The sequence below is a fragment of the Vespula pensylvanica genome, chromosome 2, assembly GCF_014466175.1.
Source record: "Vespula pensylvanica isolate Volc-1 chromosome 2, ASM1446617v1, whole genome shotgun sequence".
NCBI lineage: Eukaryota > Metazoa > Arthropoda > Insecta > Hymenoptera > Vespidae > Vespula > Vespula pensylvanica.
In genome coordinates, this window is record NC_057686.1 from 15,045,290 (window position 1) to 15,065,289 (window position 20,000).

At 36.8% G+C, this 20,000-nt stretch overlaps 1 protein-coding gene across 9 annotated transcripts in view; it reads right to left on the reverse strand.

Moving 5' to 3' along the window:
* LOC122626963 (polyhomeotic-proximal chromatin protein-like) overlaps positions 1-20,000 on the reverse strand; it is a 229,925-nt gene that overhangs the window by 68,931 nt on the left and 140,994 nt on the right. For all 9 annotated transcript variants that reach the window (XM_043807594.1, XM_043807596.1, XM_043807599.1 and 6 more), the window contains one exon: positions 1,408-1,531. In XM_043807594.1, the coding sequence (XP_043663529.1) occupies positions 1,408-1,531 (124 nt within the window). The remainder of the gene's footprint in view (positions 1-1,407; positions 1,532-20,000) is intronic.

A 20,000-nucleotide genomic window follows, 5' to 3' on the forward strand; every position in this document is an offset into this window, starting at 1 on the left:
ATTTGCTAATCTTCCTGGAAAATAATGGCGTCGATGGGGAGTCAACACTTTTCTAAATTTTCTAACGATCATGAACGATACGATGATACGATCGAATGAACCATCATCGATGTATTATTATATTTACGTTCGTTTGAAAAAAAAATAAATAAATAAATAAAAAGAGAAAATGAAGAAAGAAATTTCAATTTTTCTTGCTTCAACTTCAATTTCATTCTTTCGTGACAATACATGATTGTATTAGTTCTTAAAGGTTGATATGTATATTCCTATCGACGTTGTTGTTCGTAATATCCGTAAAGTTTCTTGTCGAAATACCGGTGCAGCTTTGAGTTAACAGATACCAATAATTCAAGCATAAGATATAGTTTACGTTGACAGTATTATACCGTATTACATTGAATTATTACTAACAGATATTGAGAAAAGGAAGAAATAAAAAGTCGTTAAGCGATAACAGGAGAACGTTTGATCTATTACACCGGCGCTACTTCTTTCGTTTGGGTTCGCCGACTTTCGACCGACGATATTTCTTGCCGATAGTTACGAGTGGTTACGCGTTCGGAGCGATTACGGTGTATGATAAACAAATAAACGAACTCGAACTCCGGCAGCCAAAGGGGATTAAGCGTGACCGTGCCAGTTTCGTTCAAACCGTTTCGAACTCGAAATCTTATGCTTTGTAAAGTGGAAAGAAAGAAAAATCTCGATAAGATCTCTTTTACGATTATTTATCTATCTATAGTGTGCAATGTAACCAATGAGAAGGAAAGAACAAAAAAGAAGAAGAAAAAAGAAAAAGAAAGAAAGGAAGAAGTAAATAAATTCTCAAATAAGATAGATTTAGTTTTCTGATCGCGTATGAGAAATATATACGTGCGAGTATCTTGATACGATCATTTATTAAAAGAGTCAACATTCGTGACTTAAAATATCAGGACAATGATAGATGGAGTTATCACGAATTGTCTAATAAATTCTCGCGTGGGAAACGTATACGATTTCTCGTAAGCAACGTTCGTGTAAATGCGAAAAAGATAAAACGTAATATTCGAGCAGGGACAAGCACGACGTTGACGACACGACACGACACTACATGACGGGACGTAACATAGACGATGTGCTCGTTACCGGATCACGCGTTTTAAACGTGACGTCGAAAACGACGAAATCCTATATAAATATGTAGATACGATGCCAGGGCAATGAACTTCGAACGATACCCGTAATTCCCATAATGTTTGCATTATACGATTATTAGTTCGTATCATTCAAGTATCATAAAGTGCGTAAACGAACGTATTAATCGTTTTATTTGGATATCCTTGAAAAAAAAAAAAAAAAAAGAGAGAGAGAGAGAAAGAAAAAAGAACAAATTTTAATTCCTTTTGAAAACTTTTCCCTTACCTTGGGGTCGAAGTTGAAGACCTGTTCAGGTCTAAGAGGACATTCGAGACCACATTTACAGGTTCCCGCTGTCGTCAGGTACTTCTTCAGTTGATCCAACGAGCCTAGAGCCGTGCTGCTCGGACTGAAACAAATAGAATAAAACAATACGTTATTATAACAATACGAGATAATTTCAAATACTTTCTCGATGAAGAAAAGAAAAAGAAGAAAAAGAGGGAAAAAAAAGAAGATGGAAGAAAAGAAGAATCTCGTGGAAGGAATAATGTTCCAATTTTCATGTCTTCGAAGGAAATAGACTTATCACGATTTAACCAAGCGTTTCAATGAACCTTAAGGAAACTGCTTGTTTATTAAGTAAAAGATAGCCACGCGTTTACGTTCCTGGGTTGGGTCCATCCCAGGGCCAATGGTTTCGGTAATGTTTATCGGCGTTCGAACGTACGTTCAAAGCCAAGTGGAGAGTATAGAAAAGGAGATAAGAGAAACGTAGTGGTAAGGGTGCAAGAAAGGGCTCCAACACTGACACCAGTAACGTTCACTCTCGAAGATGGTTTGGGCGAGCCGCAGCGAGGTGAAACGAACGAGAGGCTTCTTGCTTGTATATTGATTACCCAATGGAGAGACAGAGAGACTTTGTTTCGAGGTACTTTGCAGCTTCCTAAACTAATAACCTCGGGCGTTTCATCCAGGGCATTATAACCCCCTGAGACTACCCCTCTTCTTCGTGTCTCGACCCTCACTACCCTCTTTCTCTTTCTCTCTCTCTCTCTCTCTCTCTCTCTCTCTCTCTCTCTCTTTTATCTTTAGTCACGCTACCTCACCTCTCCTTTCCTCTCTTATCGCTTTATATCTTTCTCTGTATTCCTATCTCTGTCTTTCTCTTTTCTGTATACTATAGTATCTCATTCTCCAAAGGAATCCTCGAGGCAATTATTTCTCTCAACAAGACAAATTTCTGGCGCCCACCTTGTTACTAATTTGTGCCGTATTCGATTTGTTCTACTCAAATATATATATATATGTATGTATGTATGTATGTATGTATGTATGTATGTATGTATGTATATGCGTTTGTGTGTGTATTTGTACCCTTACATCAGTGCGAAAACGAGACACGAGTTATGAATTTCGTGCCTCCAGTTTCCTCGCGAATTATTAAGGCGAGACGTTGATATCGCCGTCCGCCGCCTCCTTCTCTTCCTCCTCTTCCTCTTTCTCCTCCTCCTCCTTCTCCTCCTTCTCCTTCTCTCTAACGATAAGAGGATTTAATTATGCGCGTTTTCAACGAATCTACTCATTCTACGGGAGGTAATGTACTCTCTATCGGAATAACCGTTTGGAAGTTTCGTCGAGAGGAGTTCGAGTTTGCTCTTCTACTTCATTCTCGATTATACATTTCCATTGTACGTACATATTTACCTGCCGAATAAATCAATTGTTTCCGACTCATTTTGTATGCGTACGCGCTAACTAGTACCTTGCAAAATTCAAAATTCGCTTTACGTGTTACGTTATATGTAGATACATTTAAAAATAAATAAATAAATAAATAAACAAATAAATGAGAAAAGAAAAAAAAAAGAGAGAAAAGGAGAAGAAATTCCATGAAAAGAGTTTATTCCTTAATATAATCCAACAGATTTAAAAGCGAAAAATTCTCAAGAGCGTATTTTCACTTTATATATGGGTATGTATATATATATATATATATATATATATATATATATATATATACATGGTAAGATAGAAAATCCCTCTGAAAGCTTATGAAATAAGGAAGAAAAAGAGGGTACTTTTACAAACGAAAACGTGATAGAAGGATGCTGCTGTTGCTGCTGCTACCACCAGTGGTTTATCTCTTATAGATAATGCAATAACGTTTTTTCGCGAAAGCACTTTTTCGTGGACTCTCGTGTCTACCCGTAAGGATACCACGATAAAATCTAAATGTAAGAGAGCGATTTTGTAAGTAAGAGAGGTCGTCAAGCGTAGTTCCTTCCATTTCCTACAAAACGAGTCGCGTGAAACGCGTAAGAAGGAAAGGTAGGTATACGATAAGCTCCTCAGGATGAATAATATTTCTTTGGGCAAGGGTTACTTGTCCTACTGAAATAGATCTTATTTCTTGACATAACGAATGTCAGTATTTTGTCCAAGCTATAAGGTGCAAGTAACGAAAACCCGTTGAAGAATATAAATGTAGATACGTATAATATAAAGATGAGAAAAGGATATATATATATATATATATATATATATATATATATATATATACACGCGACAACGGCAAATTTAATTTTCTCATTCAATAACGTATTAGCATTTAAATGAATAAACGAGTTGTGCAAGAGCGCTCATTAATAAAAGTCTTAAGTCGTATTTCTATGCCGAGTACTTGCGTGAAGATCACCGATGATCACTCTCGAGTTCTATTATTCTGAGATAATAAGAATCGTTAAGAAGCTTTCTTGACGTTTCTGCAATAAGAATGATCTTTTCAATGGATGATAAAGAAACGATTATCGATCTTGAATAATTTTGCTTTTTTTACAAATTATTCGTATTTATCAAATTGCAAAGGTATCGAATCGATCGTAATGTATGTTACCGCAATCACTGTTTACCATACCTCCTACTACAATGTTCATACTTGTTACCGTTAGATCTCTTTTACATTCCCATTGAAATATTTAATGCGCTTCCGTTAAGCGAATAACTCGAAGCCGTTCGATCGAACAAAATCGATACGCTTTTCTCTCGTTTCTATTTTCCTCAAATTCGTATCTCTAGTGTATGTTACGTGTATGTATGTATACACACATATATATATATATATATATATCCGTGTGTATATTCGGCTTATCGAACGATTTAAAATTTGAACGGCCATGCAGAGGAATGGTCGGACGACAAGTATCGAGCGTCGCATCGCGTCAGTTTCGTTTTATGGTTAATCGCTCTTTATCGAAGGTACTCGAGCGCAGTTTCGCAACGTTCTCTCGCTCTTGCTTCGGCCGTCCGTAAATTATAGCTGTCATAAATTTATCCGCGATCGGTAATTATCGGAGTGAGCCATCCGTCGGAACGGGGCGCGAATAACGAGCCAATTCCAATTGGTAGGTCGAATCTATCCGTATACGTATCTATACACACACTTTATCACACGCACATATACGTGTGTGTATATATATATATATATATACACATACTAGCACAAACGATCCATCGATGATACTACGCGTCTCGCAGATTCTCGATCCGCGCTTCGATTTATACCGCAGCAACCTTCTCTTCTCCATTCTCTTTCTCTCTTTCTCTCGAACGCACACGTTCGATCTTTCACGGTTGCAATCAATTTCGCGTCGCTTCGAAATGCCTCGACTCGCTCGATTATCGCGGCTTTTATCGTGCGTTTATCGCGCATTCATCGCTCTCTCTCTCTCTCTCTCTCTCTCTCCCTCTCTCTCTCTCTCTCTCTCTCTCTCTCTCTTTCTCTCTTTCTTTCTTTCTTTCTCTATCGACTAACGTTTTATACTCCTTATTATTTTTTTCATCAATCCTCGCGGCAGAACCTGCTGCCAAGAACACGCAGTCTTTTCAAAGGTAAACCCAGCGACAGGGACGAAGAGGAAAAACGGTGAATATAATTCCACGATAAATAACTCACCCCTCTCTCTCCCTCCCCTTTCTTTTTCGTTTTACCGTTGTACGATGATTTTACTCGCATAGATCATTTCTTCCTTTCCTTTTTCCTTCTACAAGAAATGCAAACAAAGAAGAAGACTGCGATGCATCGGCAGCCTTCAACTACTTCTCTATCCCAGCACTATCTTAGACGATTTATTTTACATAACTACGTTCGAACTTCGTAGCCGTTCTCGCGCTTAAGCACGACACTTTGGTTCGCCACGAAATCAATGATCCGATCCGCAAAACCGGCGCGTTCGTTCATGTTCGATCAATTTCGGTGTCCATTACGGATCGAAGAGTGGGGTCTCTATTCGTGGCACGATACGATATTATCGGGGGAATAATTTTCGAACCACGAAAAGTGAAACGTTAACGGGCCGCGATCACGAATCGCTCGTTTCCTCTGTGGTGTTTTGCACTTTTGTGCATGCGAGTGAACTGGACGCTGAAAGAGTATAACGAGGGGAACTCGTCTGAGGAAAAAGAAGCCGTGCGAAAGATTCAAAGAGAGAGAGAGAGAGAGAGAATGAGTGAGTGAGCGAGTAAGAGGGAGGTGAACAAGTCGACTGGAAAGTCAAAGCAGCGAAAGAAGGATAAAGGGAAAACCATTTTACAAGTTGAATCAGGCACAGATTGCAGCCATTTACTAACATAAATTGCACGACAGGTAATCGTCTCGTGTGCAGAAGGGAAAGTCTCTATCGTATGTTTGCGAATAAAGAAAAGACTTTCTTAAAGAAATATATTCTTGTTCGTATTTACGTCGAATTTTAACGACAAAGTTAGAAATAAAATATTTTAGGTACGCTAGAAACGCTTGAGTTTATTAACTAAAATAAAATGATAGTTTTGTTTTTAAACTTTTCGATATAGTGTATCTTGATAAATGCAATTGTTAGAAATGGTTAGAACGCATAAACGAGATATACCTGCGTGTACGAAAGGGAAAAAAGGAGAAACAGAAATAGTAATAATAATAATAAAAGAGAAAAAAAAAAGGAAAATAAAATCTCTTTTACGAGCGAAACGATATTTAAAGGTCGCGAAGAAGGATAGGAATCTCGAGTTTTACGAGATGTCGTACTATTTTCGTCGATGCATTCCAAATGAGACTATCCACCCTACATATGTACGCGTCATGCAGATAACCTTATCGCCTTAACGTTGCCGGTTTTACCGATAACGGCATCGCGACCACTGTAAATGGAAGTTAGATATAAGTTATGTATATTTCTTACTGTATAGCCCGTGTTGTTCGTGTAATAATACACGAAGCAGTGAACGAACTCTCCTATATTCTTTTTTCTTTTGCTTTCCGACGTGTTACAACAAATAAAAATCTTTAATTAATGAATGAATTCGTTCGTTCGTTCATCTATTTATTTACTTAATTTCTTTTTCTTTGTTCGTTCTTTTTATTTTACGTAAAGCCTTTCAACGCTTCTATGGATAAATAAATAAAAGTTTCACCAGCGATTAAATAAAGTTATCAACCACGAACGATCAATCCGGTCTATTTAAAAAATACAATAAAATACACACGTTAAGCCGATAATTAAAAGATCATTACGAGCCCACGCTGCTGTCATTGAAACGACTACTCGATCTTGACGATGATCACGTTCGCAAAGATAACGCGTGGGATGTAACATCGTGCATATAATTAAGTCGATGAGGCTATTATCTCGGTTAACAGTTGGAAAATGCAAAAAAGGATCTTCAAAATAAACATCTACTCGTTTTATACGCGTTTTATCAGAGGTTTAGTTTGAGCTTGAGTTAGAGAGAGAGAGAGAGAGAGAGAGAGAGAAAGACAAAATGATGAAAATAAAGAAAGAAAGAAAAAAAAAGAAAGAAAGAAAGAGAGAGAGAGAGAGAGGGAGAAACAGAAACAGAGAGTTAGAGAGAAAGATAGTAAATCGTTTGGGTGACAGGCTGGTACGAACGGCAACGGGGCGTATTTTAACGATCGATCGCGCAAACCGATCGGTCCGACCGCAAATTGCAAGCGTTGCGCATGGACAAAATGTGTGTGAATACACCTACGTTTCTCTCTCTCTCTCTCCCTCTTGCTCTCTTTATATATATACATATGTGTGTGTGTGTGTGTGTGTGTGTGTTATGCATGCATGTGTATATATATATTGTATATATACATAACATACGTACACACATGCCAACGATTGGTGCAGGAAAAGCCAAGCCAGGTAGGTAGGTTTATATAGAAGCAACGTTCGATGCAGGCTTATGGATTTCCGGGCAAGTTGTCTTTCCCAGTCGTGCACACTGTCGGTGACGGATTTAAACGAGACGCGGGAGCGTATAAGTGACTCGATAACTTCACTGGGAATTCCCTCAAGTAATTGCACGTGTTTGGCAATCTATAACCAGGTCTCTCACTCTCTCTCTCTCTCTCTCTCTCTTTCTCTCTCTCTCTCTCTCTCTCTCTCCTTCTTTCTTTCTCTCTATTACAACGAATCGAATAGATTCCCGTTGGGATATGAGAACGTACTCGCTTATAGGTATACGCGAATGCTCGACGACTTCATCCATGGAAAATTGACTTTACAATCATTTCTCTTTTAATTTCTATTTGTTCATTATTTCTCGCTGATATACTTTGTAATTATTTTTTATATTACTTACGAAAAGCAATGGCAATTCGAACGGAGAGAAGTATCTACGTTAACGAATACGCATACACGCGTACACCGATAGATATTATTTTAATGTTGATTGCATGAATAATTAGTAAAATACAAAATGTAAAGTTTATATAAACGAATTGTTTGTTTTGTTTTTTTCTCTTTTTTTGGTTTTGGGAACAAATTTTCATTCTTTATTCTAGTAAGGTGACGTTTTAATGAAAAAATAAAAGAAATCTCTTTCTACGACGTGCCAATAAACAAGCCTTACTACAAAATTTACGACTCCGACATTTTAACGCAGGTGTTCGAGATATCTTTTTTACATCGAACTAACTTTCCAAGCTCAAAGTAGTTTATCAATCGATCGAGATGTAAAATTACTGAGCTGCTCGAAACGATGACAAACCATCGCATAAATCATGTACTTCATTGATAAACGTGAATTTGTTTGAGAAAACATGTTCAAAAGTTTTTCTCTTCTACATAAATCCTGAATAAGTTTTCCTACGAATAACAATATTTCGAATATTTCTATTACAGCAAGTAACAAAAGTATTCATCGTGATTAAAATTTTATATACATATATACGTAAGTATATGTATAAGAAAAAAAAAAGAATAGTCAAAAGGAACGTAATCTCGAGTCGAACTGGAGAAATTATTATCGGTAGGAGTATGAAAAAAAAAAAAAAAAAAAAAAGAGAGAGAGAAAGAGTATAGCAATCGTAAAATAGGAGATCCGAAGAAGAACATCGTCGTGATTGCTTCGTTTTCTTTCGTTCTGCTTTAATCTCGACGAAAAGTATACGACGAAGTTCGTTGATACATATGTACGTATGTATGTATATAAGTACATACGTATGTAAGTACATAGCTTGGTAAATCCCGCGACTATACGGCTATTACTAGCTTACATTATTGATTTATTATTTAGCGTCGGTGCGGGAGCGCAAGCGCGAGTTAAATCGGGGTTAACTGCTCATTTACTGATGCGATGCATTACGGTTACTGCTTTATGCTATTTGCCTTGATAGAATATAGAAAAGGGACTGACTCTAGGGAAAAAGAAGCAAGAGAGAAAGAAAGAGAGAACTATACTTCCGACTTCATCGATAACACGCTCTTAAATCATTTTTTAGTTTCTCGATAAGACGTCCGATAATATATAGACTCCCATATATCGTTTATCCTTTCTTTTCCACGTTTGTTCCTTGTTTTATTTTATTTTACTTTATTTTATTTTATTTTATTTTATTTTATTTTATTTTAGTTCTTTTTTTTTTATTTCTTTTTTTTCCATTCAAACGGAAAGTAAAGCGGATGTTAATCGTAAATCTAAACACGCAGCTCCAGAACAATATTTCACGTTAACGGTATATATATGTATGTGCATATATATTTATATATACTCGTATATATACATAGGGTATTACACATTTTTTCCACCTAACTGTGCGAATACGCTTTATTAGTAGAAATAAGAATAAAGAAACGTTATATCAACATAAACTTTTAAACGCTTTATTAAAAAGTTATAACATCAAATTAAATTAAATGACAAAGAGAAAGTATTTTTAATATTCGTAATTATCATATATAAGCGGAACAAAATCCACGTAATATCAGATAAAGAGCCTTTCAACGGAAATTCAAATACAACGTATATACGATGGATATTTTGAAAGGGAACAATAATGATAAACACAATGAGTTACAATACATTATTAATAAGAATTTGATTTATGTTATGACATTTTGATAAATCATTTGCAAGTCTATGCTTATGCAACATTTTTTTTCTTATTTCTACATTCACATAGTGGTACAATTTAATGAAAAAAAAAAAAAAGAAAATTGAAACATTCTGTATACGCCTGTGAGAAAAAAAGAAATATCGTAAAATTTCGTTTGTCGCTATCCAAGCTCGCAAGCGTCGATCGCGATATTTCCGTAAAATATAAAAAAAAGAAAAGAAAAAAAAAAAAGAGAAAAAAGTATCGTTCACTACGTTCCATCACACGAATACAAGCAATTTATTCGGAAAATGGTGTAAGTTCAATTCCGACAAAATCAATAATATGGTAGATATCTCTATAAAAAGGAACGTACGGAGTTTAAAAAAAATTATTTGCAAGTAAATATAATAAAAATTAAACATATTTATATTAAAAATGAGATAAAAGAGAGAAAAAGAGAGAGAGAGACAGAGAGAGAGAGAGAGAGAGAGAGAGAGAGAGAGATAGATAGATCTCGTCCGAAGTTATTTAAATCACAGTTTATACGTGTTACTTAATCAAGCTTCGTGCGATTATAACGAAATAATTAATAAAAAATAGAATGTTTTCGTAACGGATTAAAATCGTCAATTTTTCAAGCCAAGCTAGATTGACGGTAGCAAAGCGACTATTCAACGATCGTCGCCTCGACGTACACACATTGCAGCAGGCGATAAAGTTATAGCGATTAAATCTGCACGCTAGCTCGCACTTAATGAACGTCACGCGATTTCTATGCCGCGGAATATTATTCACCGCTCGACAATCGTTAACGAAAAAGGAATCGAGCATAAAATTTTCCACTGAGAATTCTATTACATATGAAAAAATTAACGCGAGACTATACATACATAGATACACATACACCGATGTAACTTTGAACGATTAGTTACTCTTTTTATTCCCTTTTATAATTGTACTCGAAAAATTTGAAAATCATTTTCATTCTCTCTCTCTCTCTCTCTCTCTCTGTCAATTATCCATGTAGACGAATAAAGAACATACACGATTTCCGCGAAAGGAGAATCCAATATTCGAGATGATCTCACGCAAGAAGCGAAGAGAATTCGCTGTACGATCATCGATCCAGTCAACGACTACATTTCGATTAACAGGAAAGCGATGCGCCGCCGGCAAATTGTTGCTTCGAGCTTGATAACAGCGCGCCTTCGTCAATAAATTAAACGCCATGATAAACCGGTAGCGGCATCCTGCGTATTCTCCATGCACGTGCATGTGTGTACACGGATTATACGAACGTATTAGTACGCTCTCGTGCACGTAGTATATACACAGACATACGTATATGTAGAAAGTGAGTGAGAGTGAGATAGAGATAGAGATATAGAGAGATAATATATATATATATATATATATATATATATAGAGAGAGAGAGAGAGAGAGAGAGAGAAAGAGAGAGATAGAGGAGAGACGTTAAATGGAAACCTGTTCCTCGAATGAGCCGCTTATCGGAATCCGTCGTATCATAACTAGTCCTGGTGTAACGTAAAACGAATTTTCCATTAAGCACAAACTTAATGTGATTCACGAGCCGCGCATGTCACACGCTGCCAACGAACATTGTCGGCTTAAGCCATTTAGCGGGTTAGCATACGTTGTTGACTCGTCGAGCGCGCATTCGCCTACGCTACTGTCACCGAGATGATCTACATACGTACATACGTATGTATATACGACGGGACAAAGAGAAAACATTTCGAACGTTCCCCTTAGAAAAGATGAACAATCTTCAACATAAATAGTCCGACACATATACACTGAATTCCTGATAATTTCACATATATTCATGACATAATAGATACGATATTAATTTTCTCAATAAAATATCGAGGATATAGCTTCGTCCTCGTTAGAAAGACAAATCGAAAGATTTCCTTTAAAAGTAAAAATTACGGATACCAGGGAACGAATAAATCGATGGAAACGATGACGCTATGATTTTTACTTTGCGAAACGTTCTCAACTTATGTACATATATAAAATTTAAGAACGAGCATTATAGGTTCTCTCGGAGAAATATATATGTTTCCTTTGCGATACGTTAGAGTCAGAGAGACACAACCAAGAGCAAAACCGAAAGAAAATCGTCTCCCTCGTTTCTCGATTCAAGAACGATATTTACATCCTATTGGCTGCTTTTCCACATTCTGTAACCGAGCCCTGTCGTGCAGAGAAATGAAGCGGATAACTGCTGGGATAGAGTGTATGCAAAATTGAACGACGAGTTATTGCTAATATCAAGCACACGGAGGAGGATGAAGAGGAGGAGGAGGAGGAGGAGGAGGAGGGGAGAAGGAGGCAAGTATTTACCTATACACAGTGTAGATACGTTCTGTATACCTAAGCGAAAGTACTTCCCGCGAGTGAACGCACGGAAATTGTACAGAAAGGAGGGTAGGAGAGGGAAGAGTGGGAAGGAGGGATCGTGATACGTTGGCTTGCTTCCACGAAGCTCAACGAACACCGATATCCTTCCTGTAATATCTGAACGACGATAATAATGCCATGATAGATCGATTATTACGCTAGCCCGATCGGCACATCGAATTCGATCGATCCGTATCCGAGTATTCTCATTGAACGTTCTTCAGATTGAATTATTACGTGACTCTAATAGAATACATAGATATATAAGATTAACGATTGTAAGTGATATTACATCGATCGAAAATATATATTCGATATTTGTATACATTTTTTTCTTAGAGAAAGAAAGAGAGAGAGAGAGAGAGAGAGAGATTATTTATAATTCTTTCTTCAAATTGATAAAAGCATTGATTTATTACTATGATTCGCACGATAGGAGATGATATCACGCGTAGGTAAATGGTCATACGAATTAACGTAAAATATCGTGACTCAGAAAGTCCCGTGAACTTGTTTCTCCACGTCATACAACGTTAATAGAGTTTTTGACCGAGTACGCGTCCAAGTCACTTTATATTTCTCGATGGAACAATAGCGGTAATAACGGTAATACCGAACTATCGTTCTATCGCCAGCACGAAATTCGTGACGTCGTCTGGGAGATCGTTTCCTCGAAAAGAAGTATCAAAGACACGAATAACAGCAAATCGCGAACACACGCTCCCTTTCTCTCTCGCTCTCTCTCTTTCTTTTTTTTTCTCTCATTGACCAAGTTCATACGGAAATAGGAACGCGATTTAAAGGTAACCCTAAAATTACATGGATATAGGCACATTTAGAATGATTTTATTTATTTCGATCACGAAACAAGACAGGTAGAAACAATCGACCGTTTTACGTTTCGTAATATAAATCTAAAGGAACGAGGTAATGAGAGCTAATAATAAAAGAGAGAAAGAGAGAGAGCGAGAGAGAGAGAGAGAGAGAGAGAGAGAGAGAGAGAGAGAGAAGGGAAAGTGGGAGAGAAAGAAAGAACAAACAAACAAAGAAAAAGAGAGGGAAAGAGAAAGAGATCGCATTTAAATTATTCGTATCGGTGTTGTTTCGCAAGGTATTTACATAGAAAATTTTACTTAGCAAACAGAGATAGAAACACGACCGATACTCGCTAATTGCAAGTCGCTATACGGTTCTCGCTCCCGTGCTGCTTTGACTTTCGAACAATCATTTACGGTCTCTGCTCGCAAACTATAGAGAACCGTTCATAGTCGACAGTGAGAAATAATGCCCTCTCTGCACTCTCCTTTCCTCTCACTCTTACCCTTTCTCTCATTCTCTCTCTCCCTCTTTCTCTCCTTCCCTCTCTCTCTCTCTCTCTCTCTCTCTTTCACTACCTTTCCCTCTCTCTAACTCACTCGTTTGTTCTGTCATCCTCTTACTACGTGTATCAGTTCTCGCAGGAACTTCGTACTACTTCATCTAAAACTGCGTTCCCGTGAATTCAATTTAAACTTGGATTTACTCCTAGTGCTCGTTCCCCCACTCTCTCTCTCTCTCTCTCTCTCTCTCTCTCTCTCTCTCTCTCTTTCTCTCACCTAACTGTTGTTTCCATCGTACTCCACTCTAATGAAGTTGTAATGGATACAAGTTTCTGTCTTCGAAATCGTCAAGAATAATAACTTTTTCTTATGTGAAATCGCTAGAGACATTACTACGGCATCTTCTCCCGGAGGATTTTGTAATTAGCATAACAGCTCTTACTACGAAGTAGAAAACTTAACATTCTTCTCAAAGTATAAAAGTATATATATATATATTTTTTTAAAAAAGGAAAAGTAATATTTATTAACGAATGATCACAAGAATAATAAAATAATTCTTTTATATAATCGAATAAAGCGAATGCCTTGGTTATCGTTTCATTTACATGAACAGGAAGACACAACATACACAAACGCACACGCATACGCACGTTCCTACATGTACCTACCGATCTATCCATCAACTAATCCGTCTATTTCTACGTCTACCTGTCCGTCTAGCCGGTTATCTATCCATTTCTCTCTCTCTCTCTCTCTCTCTCTCTCTCTCTCTCCCCCATCCCTTCTTTCTCTCTCCTCTCTCTCTCTCTCTCTCTAGCCCTATCTTTCCTCTCTTCTCTCTCGGCCGCTCGAATTTCACAAACACGTAACGATGTAAGCGGCTTAGTCTCGACATAGCATGCAAGCCCTTGTTACGTGCTACAGAGTTGGCCGATAAGGGAGCACGACCCGTTATCATCGATCATCGTTAACTCGCTAACAATTAGTCCCTCTGACGTGATCGTAACTCTCCTCTCACTCTCTCTCTCTCTCTCTCTCTCTCTTCTTCATTCTCTTCGACGATGTAATACTACGGTAATATCTACTTGATATATTTAATTACTTTTAAATACTTAATTTCAATGTTCTTATTCGTTATCGTGTCGTTTTATAACTAACAGAGTCACCATACGATACTATAAATTTTCTTTCGAATCTCATAATTCGATTCTTAAGTTTCTCAAACGATTCAGTAATTTTTCAAACGATAATTTTCCAAAGCTTAATACGAACGATGCGATCTTTTCAAATATTTCGTAAAATTAGAACGAATATCGGGATATAAGCGTATAATTTATAACTTGTTATCACGCACGCATGTACGCACGAACGCACACGCGCATATAATTTAACCTTCTAATAGAATATCATTATGAAATTAATTTTCGTATTTCATTGTCATATTTCTATAAATATCATATAAATTACAAGGCTGAATTATCGAAAAAGCAGAAGTGAGAACATTATGATCGATGACCGGTCCACTTTATATCTATAATATCGTAAAAATAAAATTTTTAACGTGTAAAGGAGAATGAGTATGCCGTCTCCAATGAAGTGTATAAAACCATTCGAAAAAGTATCGATAAATTTCAAACCTAACCGTGGCTACAAGCGGTTACGTCGACTCATGTTTTATTCATTCGGTTAAACATGTCGGATATTCTTTCGTTCTTTCAAAATGATTCAATCGATTCCGTTCGATTCGATTGTTCCACGTGTGCGAAGCAGATTACTAATTAGTACCAAAGAAACGTGAGTGTTGAATTATATACACCTACATCCGTGCTAACGCGAGGACGAAGTGATTTCACTTTTAACCAATTTGAAAAGAAAGAAAAAAAAAAGAAAGAAAAAAAATTAGAATGTGTTCTTTCTCATGGATACACGCACGCATACTTACGCGTATAATTTATGAAGAACGTAAGTACATAAAACGCATAAAATTTCACGCGATTGATGGACGAAATCGCTTGAGCAGAAAATACACGCATGTGAGAGAGAGAGAGAGAGAGAGAGAGAGAGAGAGAGAGAGAGAGAGAGAGAGAGAGAGAACGTGTATACGCGGATATACATACATGAATACATATATGAAACGAAGCAAGGTATGATGTCACGCGCGCGTTGTCTCCGCTTATTTGAGCCGGACGTGTAATTGCTGGCTTTTCAAGGTCGACCGGCTCGACTGCCACTTTATGTCATTTTCGACGAGCCAAACTTTGACAGATTATCATTACAAACGTGGGGAGAACGACGTCGTTCGTTCTATCGATTTGACCGATGTTCGTCGTCTATACATACTGCTATTGTTCTCAGGCGTTACCTCGTAATCATTTCGAAAGCGATTTACTCTTTTTTCTTTTCTTTCTTCGTCGAGAAATAAAATAAAATAGAAAGAAAAAAAAAAGAAAGAAAAAAGAAAGCAAAAAGAAATTTGAAAAATAAATATATTTTTAAATTAATCTGAAGCATTCCTTCAGATTAATTTCTCTTCAAAATTTATAACATAATTTCAACCGACCATTCCACAAAAATTATTTCCTATGCTCTGCTTGTGTTGGTCTGTAGAAAATGAATTTTTTTGGTTAAATCCACAATTTCAGAACTCTCTCTCTCTCTCTCTCTCTCTCTCTCTTTCTTTCTTCTACTCGTTCGCTCACACAAACATATACCAAATTGTGATGACCCAGCGGACTTGACGATTAACGAGCGAGTATGCACGCACGTGAGGCAGACAAGAAGCTAAACGATGTTCAACATGAAAATGTTAACGGACTAATCGTCGAAGTCGTTCTTTTGAGTACGATCATTATACGTACGAATCGCACGTACGGATTTTCATCGACGCGAACGGGTTAAAAGGATTACATTGAAAAGGCAAGCACTCGACTTTTGCTTTGCTGCATCCAACGACGATAAAGGCTCTTTAACGAGCAGTATACACGTTGAGTGGTCCCTGCATTCTCTCTCTTTCTCTCTCTCTCACTTTCTCGATTTTTTTTCTTTTCTTTTTTATATCCCTACCGTGAATCATTAATTAGTATGGGCAATGAAAAACAGCCATTCTCGACGATGGATGCCCTTAGCCGAGTACAGTAATAAAACCCGAACAATTAGGCACTTTTAAAAACGCTCGTTTCATCGACCGATTTGTTTGTATTTCATTCCTCTTGGTAGACAGATAGATACGTATGTATCTACCAATCCTCGTATACGTGTGCAAATGCATTCTGTAATCGTATATTTGTTTCTACATTGTTCTTTTTCATCCCATCATTATCACCCTCGACCGTCTTGCTCCCTTACCATCGAGCCACCTTCTTCTTCCTTCTTTTCTTCCAATTTACAACGGAATCGTTTCGCATACCTGTTTCCGTGTTGCTGAATTATCGTCACGGCTGTTGTGCGATTTCGATCGACCTACTTTCCAAGGATACTTCTTCCCACCCTACCTTCCATTTTTAACACGAATTTTTCTTTTTTTTTTTTCTTTTTCTTCTTTTTTCCCCTCATTTTATCTCTTTCTTCTTTTTCTCGACCATATGTCGTCGGCATACATAATTCTAATATTTATTTGTTAAAATTTATTCACCGACACGACATTTGGATAACTTCGTCGAGTCCGACTTGATATTCTCTTCTCCTTTGATTACGTGACATCAATCAATCATCTTTATAATTTCCTCGTGAATAGAATTTTAAAAGAATTGATAGCTTGAATTAACAAATAATTTCATAAATTCATTTGACTTGATAATGTCGAACGTACGACGGCCATTTGAAAAATTCCTGGCTTCTTTCTTCGCATTACGATGCGTTTCACTTTAAAAATGAAATTTATATATTAAAAAGAGAGAGAGAGAGAGAGAGAGAAAAGAAAAGGAAGAAAAAGAACATAATGAAACAGAACGATGCGAAACAAAATTCACCGCGAATTCCTTTTGCAAAATGGCCCCAACAGAAGAGCTCTTATCTCGAATGAATATACAACGAATACAAAAAAAAGACAAATAAAAAAGAAATAAAATTTCTGAAAAGAAAAAGATATATCGATCAACGAAAGAGTAACTTCCCTTCCTAACTTCCTATTCGAGTGCGATATTGCGAGGCAAGTAATGGGGAGATATCGGTGAGGGTGTTGCTTTTCTTCTCCCTCTTTCGCGAGGCGATAGCGAAGCGAAAGCGTTGTAAAGTTGTGCCGTGGATCCTGCTGAACAGCCGCTCGTAAATATGCACGTCGCTTCATGAATATGCATTGTTCTTCGCGTTGCATACTCGTGGCAATCCAGTACGTGGTCTGCACAACTACTACTACTACTACTACTACTACTACTACTATTACTACTATTACTACTACTACTACTACTACTACTACTACTACTACTACTACTACTACTACTACTACTACTATTACTATTACTATTCTACTACCTTAAGACTTTACTTCATCTACCGTCCCACGTTCCTAGTTTCGAATCAATCTTTGCTCGTTGTTCTTACAACGTCTCTCTCTCTCTCTCTCTCTCTCTCTCTCTCTCTCTCTCTCTCTCTCTCTCTCTCTTTCTCACTCACTCTAACTCATTCACTTCAAAACGACACTTCGTATCGTGTCTGCGAAGAGGATGATGGAAATGTAACCCTCTTAACGACACGCACTATGAAAGGAATAGATATATAGATACATTCTCAAACTTAAATTCCAATGTATTTTCTTCTAGATAAATAATATTAATTTTAATGCGTCCTTCACGATCTTCTTTTTCAAGATATTAGATAGAATTTTAATAGATCTCAGTAATTCGTGACAGATATTTCGTGTTTCATATCTCGTATTTACGTATTTATCGATTATCTGGTAGCAACGAGAAAGACGAGACTAATACAAACTTGATATACTCATTATTCATTATCGATTTAAGCTATTTAAATATATATATATATATATTTTGTGATGTATATTTATCATAATTACACGTTGTCATAACTGCATGTGTGTTATTGGACATTATTCCTAGAATTTAAGAGGTGTAAGGGACATTAAGAAACAATTACTCGATCTATTATTCATATTCCACGCTCGTCCTTGGTATATAATTTATAGGATCAATCGATAAGGCCATGACTGTGTTTATACGAAAGCAGTTTGGTACGTATAAACATATACATACATATATATATAATATATATATATATATATATGTACATGTTAAAACGCAAATTATGTAAATCGAGTTTACGCGAAAGCCGTAATAGATTTCACATACTATCGACCCATTTATTTAGTTAACGCCATATAAATCATTCGCTATTTATTGGAGATTATTATCTCGTTGATAAGAACAATAATGACCTCGAGAGAAGGAGATAGTTAAAACGAATGAAACGATGTAAGAGAGAAAGTAGCGAAAAACGATTCTGATTAAAAGAAAGAAAAAAGAAAAAAAAAAAGAAAAATGAAAAGAGAAAGATCCACGTGATCGATTTCGTTGATCTGGATTCGAAAAAAAATATAAAATTAAATTGCGAAGAGGATTTTATTCGTCGTCCCTCACGATCGTCCTTGCGCTATAATTCATACGATCGATCGGAGCGTAACGGTATTGAAAACGATCGAATTTACTAGCGATCGATCGGATATCAACCGCAGGAAGTGTAATCGATGACGGGCCGGCGATTCGCATCGTCGATCGCAATCTCCTCTCTGTATATCACGGCTGTGTATCACGGTTATGTATCGTGCAAAGAAGAGAGAGAGAAAGAGAGAGAGAGAGTCAGTGAGCGAGTGAGTGAGTGAGTGAGTGAGTGAGCGAGAATCCGATGTCCTTGAAAAGACGAAGAATATAGGTAGCTATTGAAGTCGAAGGTTCGATAACTTCGCTGACTCTTCTCGGACAGTGGCACTCTTTTCTTTATATCTGTACCGATACGTTCGGCAAACAATGAACCCTCTATCGCCATGGATACGTTCCTGAATAAACATGATTTGCTTGGCGCGCCAACAGGATTATGTATCCTGGCCGGTGTAGGTCGTTCGGACGAACGAAGGATGGATGTGGAGCGTCTTAATCCATATGCATGGACTCCGTTTCAAGCGAGAATGCCGTAGCTGCTACTACTCGACCCTTCTTTCTTTCTTTTTCTTTTTTTTTTTTTTATTCTTTTTCTCTTTTCGTCCTCCTTTTTTAATCTCTTTTGTTCTCACTGGTTAACCGACATAAGGTACCTGCCAAAAGATCGCGACCAGTTTTGACGACTATGACGGCCGAATATGAAATATTGATAGAAAATAAGATTTACAATCTTTGTCTCTCTATAATAGCATGTATGTGTGTGTGTGTGTGAATTAATATCATTTTCGTACGTCTCAATGATTTTCAACTCCAATCCAATTACAAAGAAATTAATATTCATTAATTTAATCTTAGAACCAACTTGTCTTTTTCCTTTTTTTTTTTTTTTTTTTTTTTTTTTTTTTTTTTTTTTTTTTTAATAAACATCGTTCGTAAACTTGAGGATCGTGGTAACGCCAATCTTTTTTTTATTCTTCCTTTTTTAATTAATTTACATCAATTTCACGTAATTTCACATAATATCATATAATTTCAAATAATGACACGAATTTTTAATAATATCTTCCTTTTGGTATCATTTCCTACGATAATACAATGATAAGCCGAAGAAACGTGTTTGCTCTTATCTTTGTCGATCTTTTTGTCTCTGCAACACG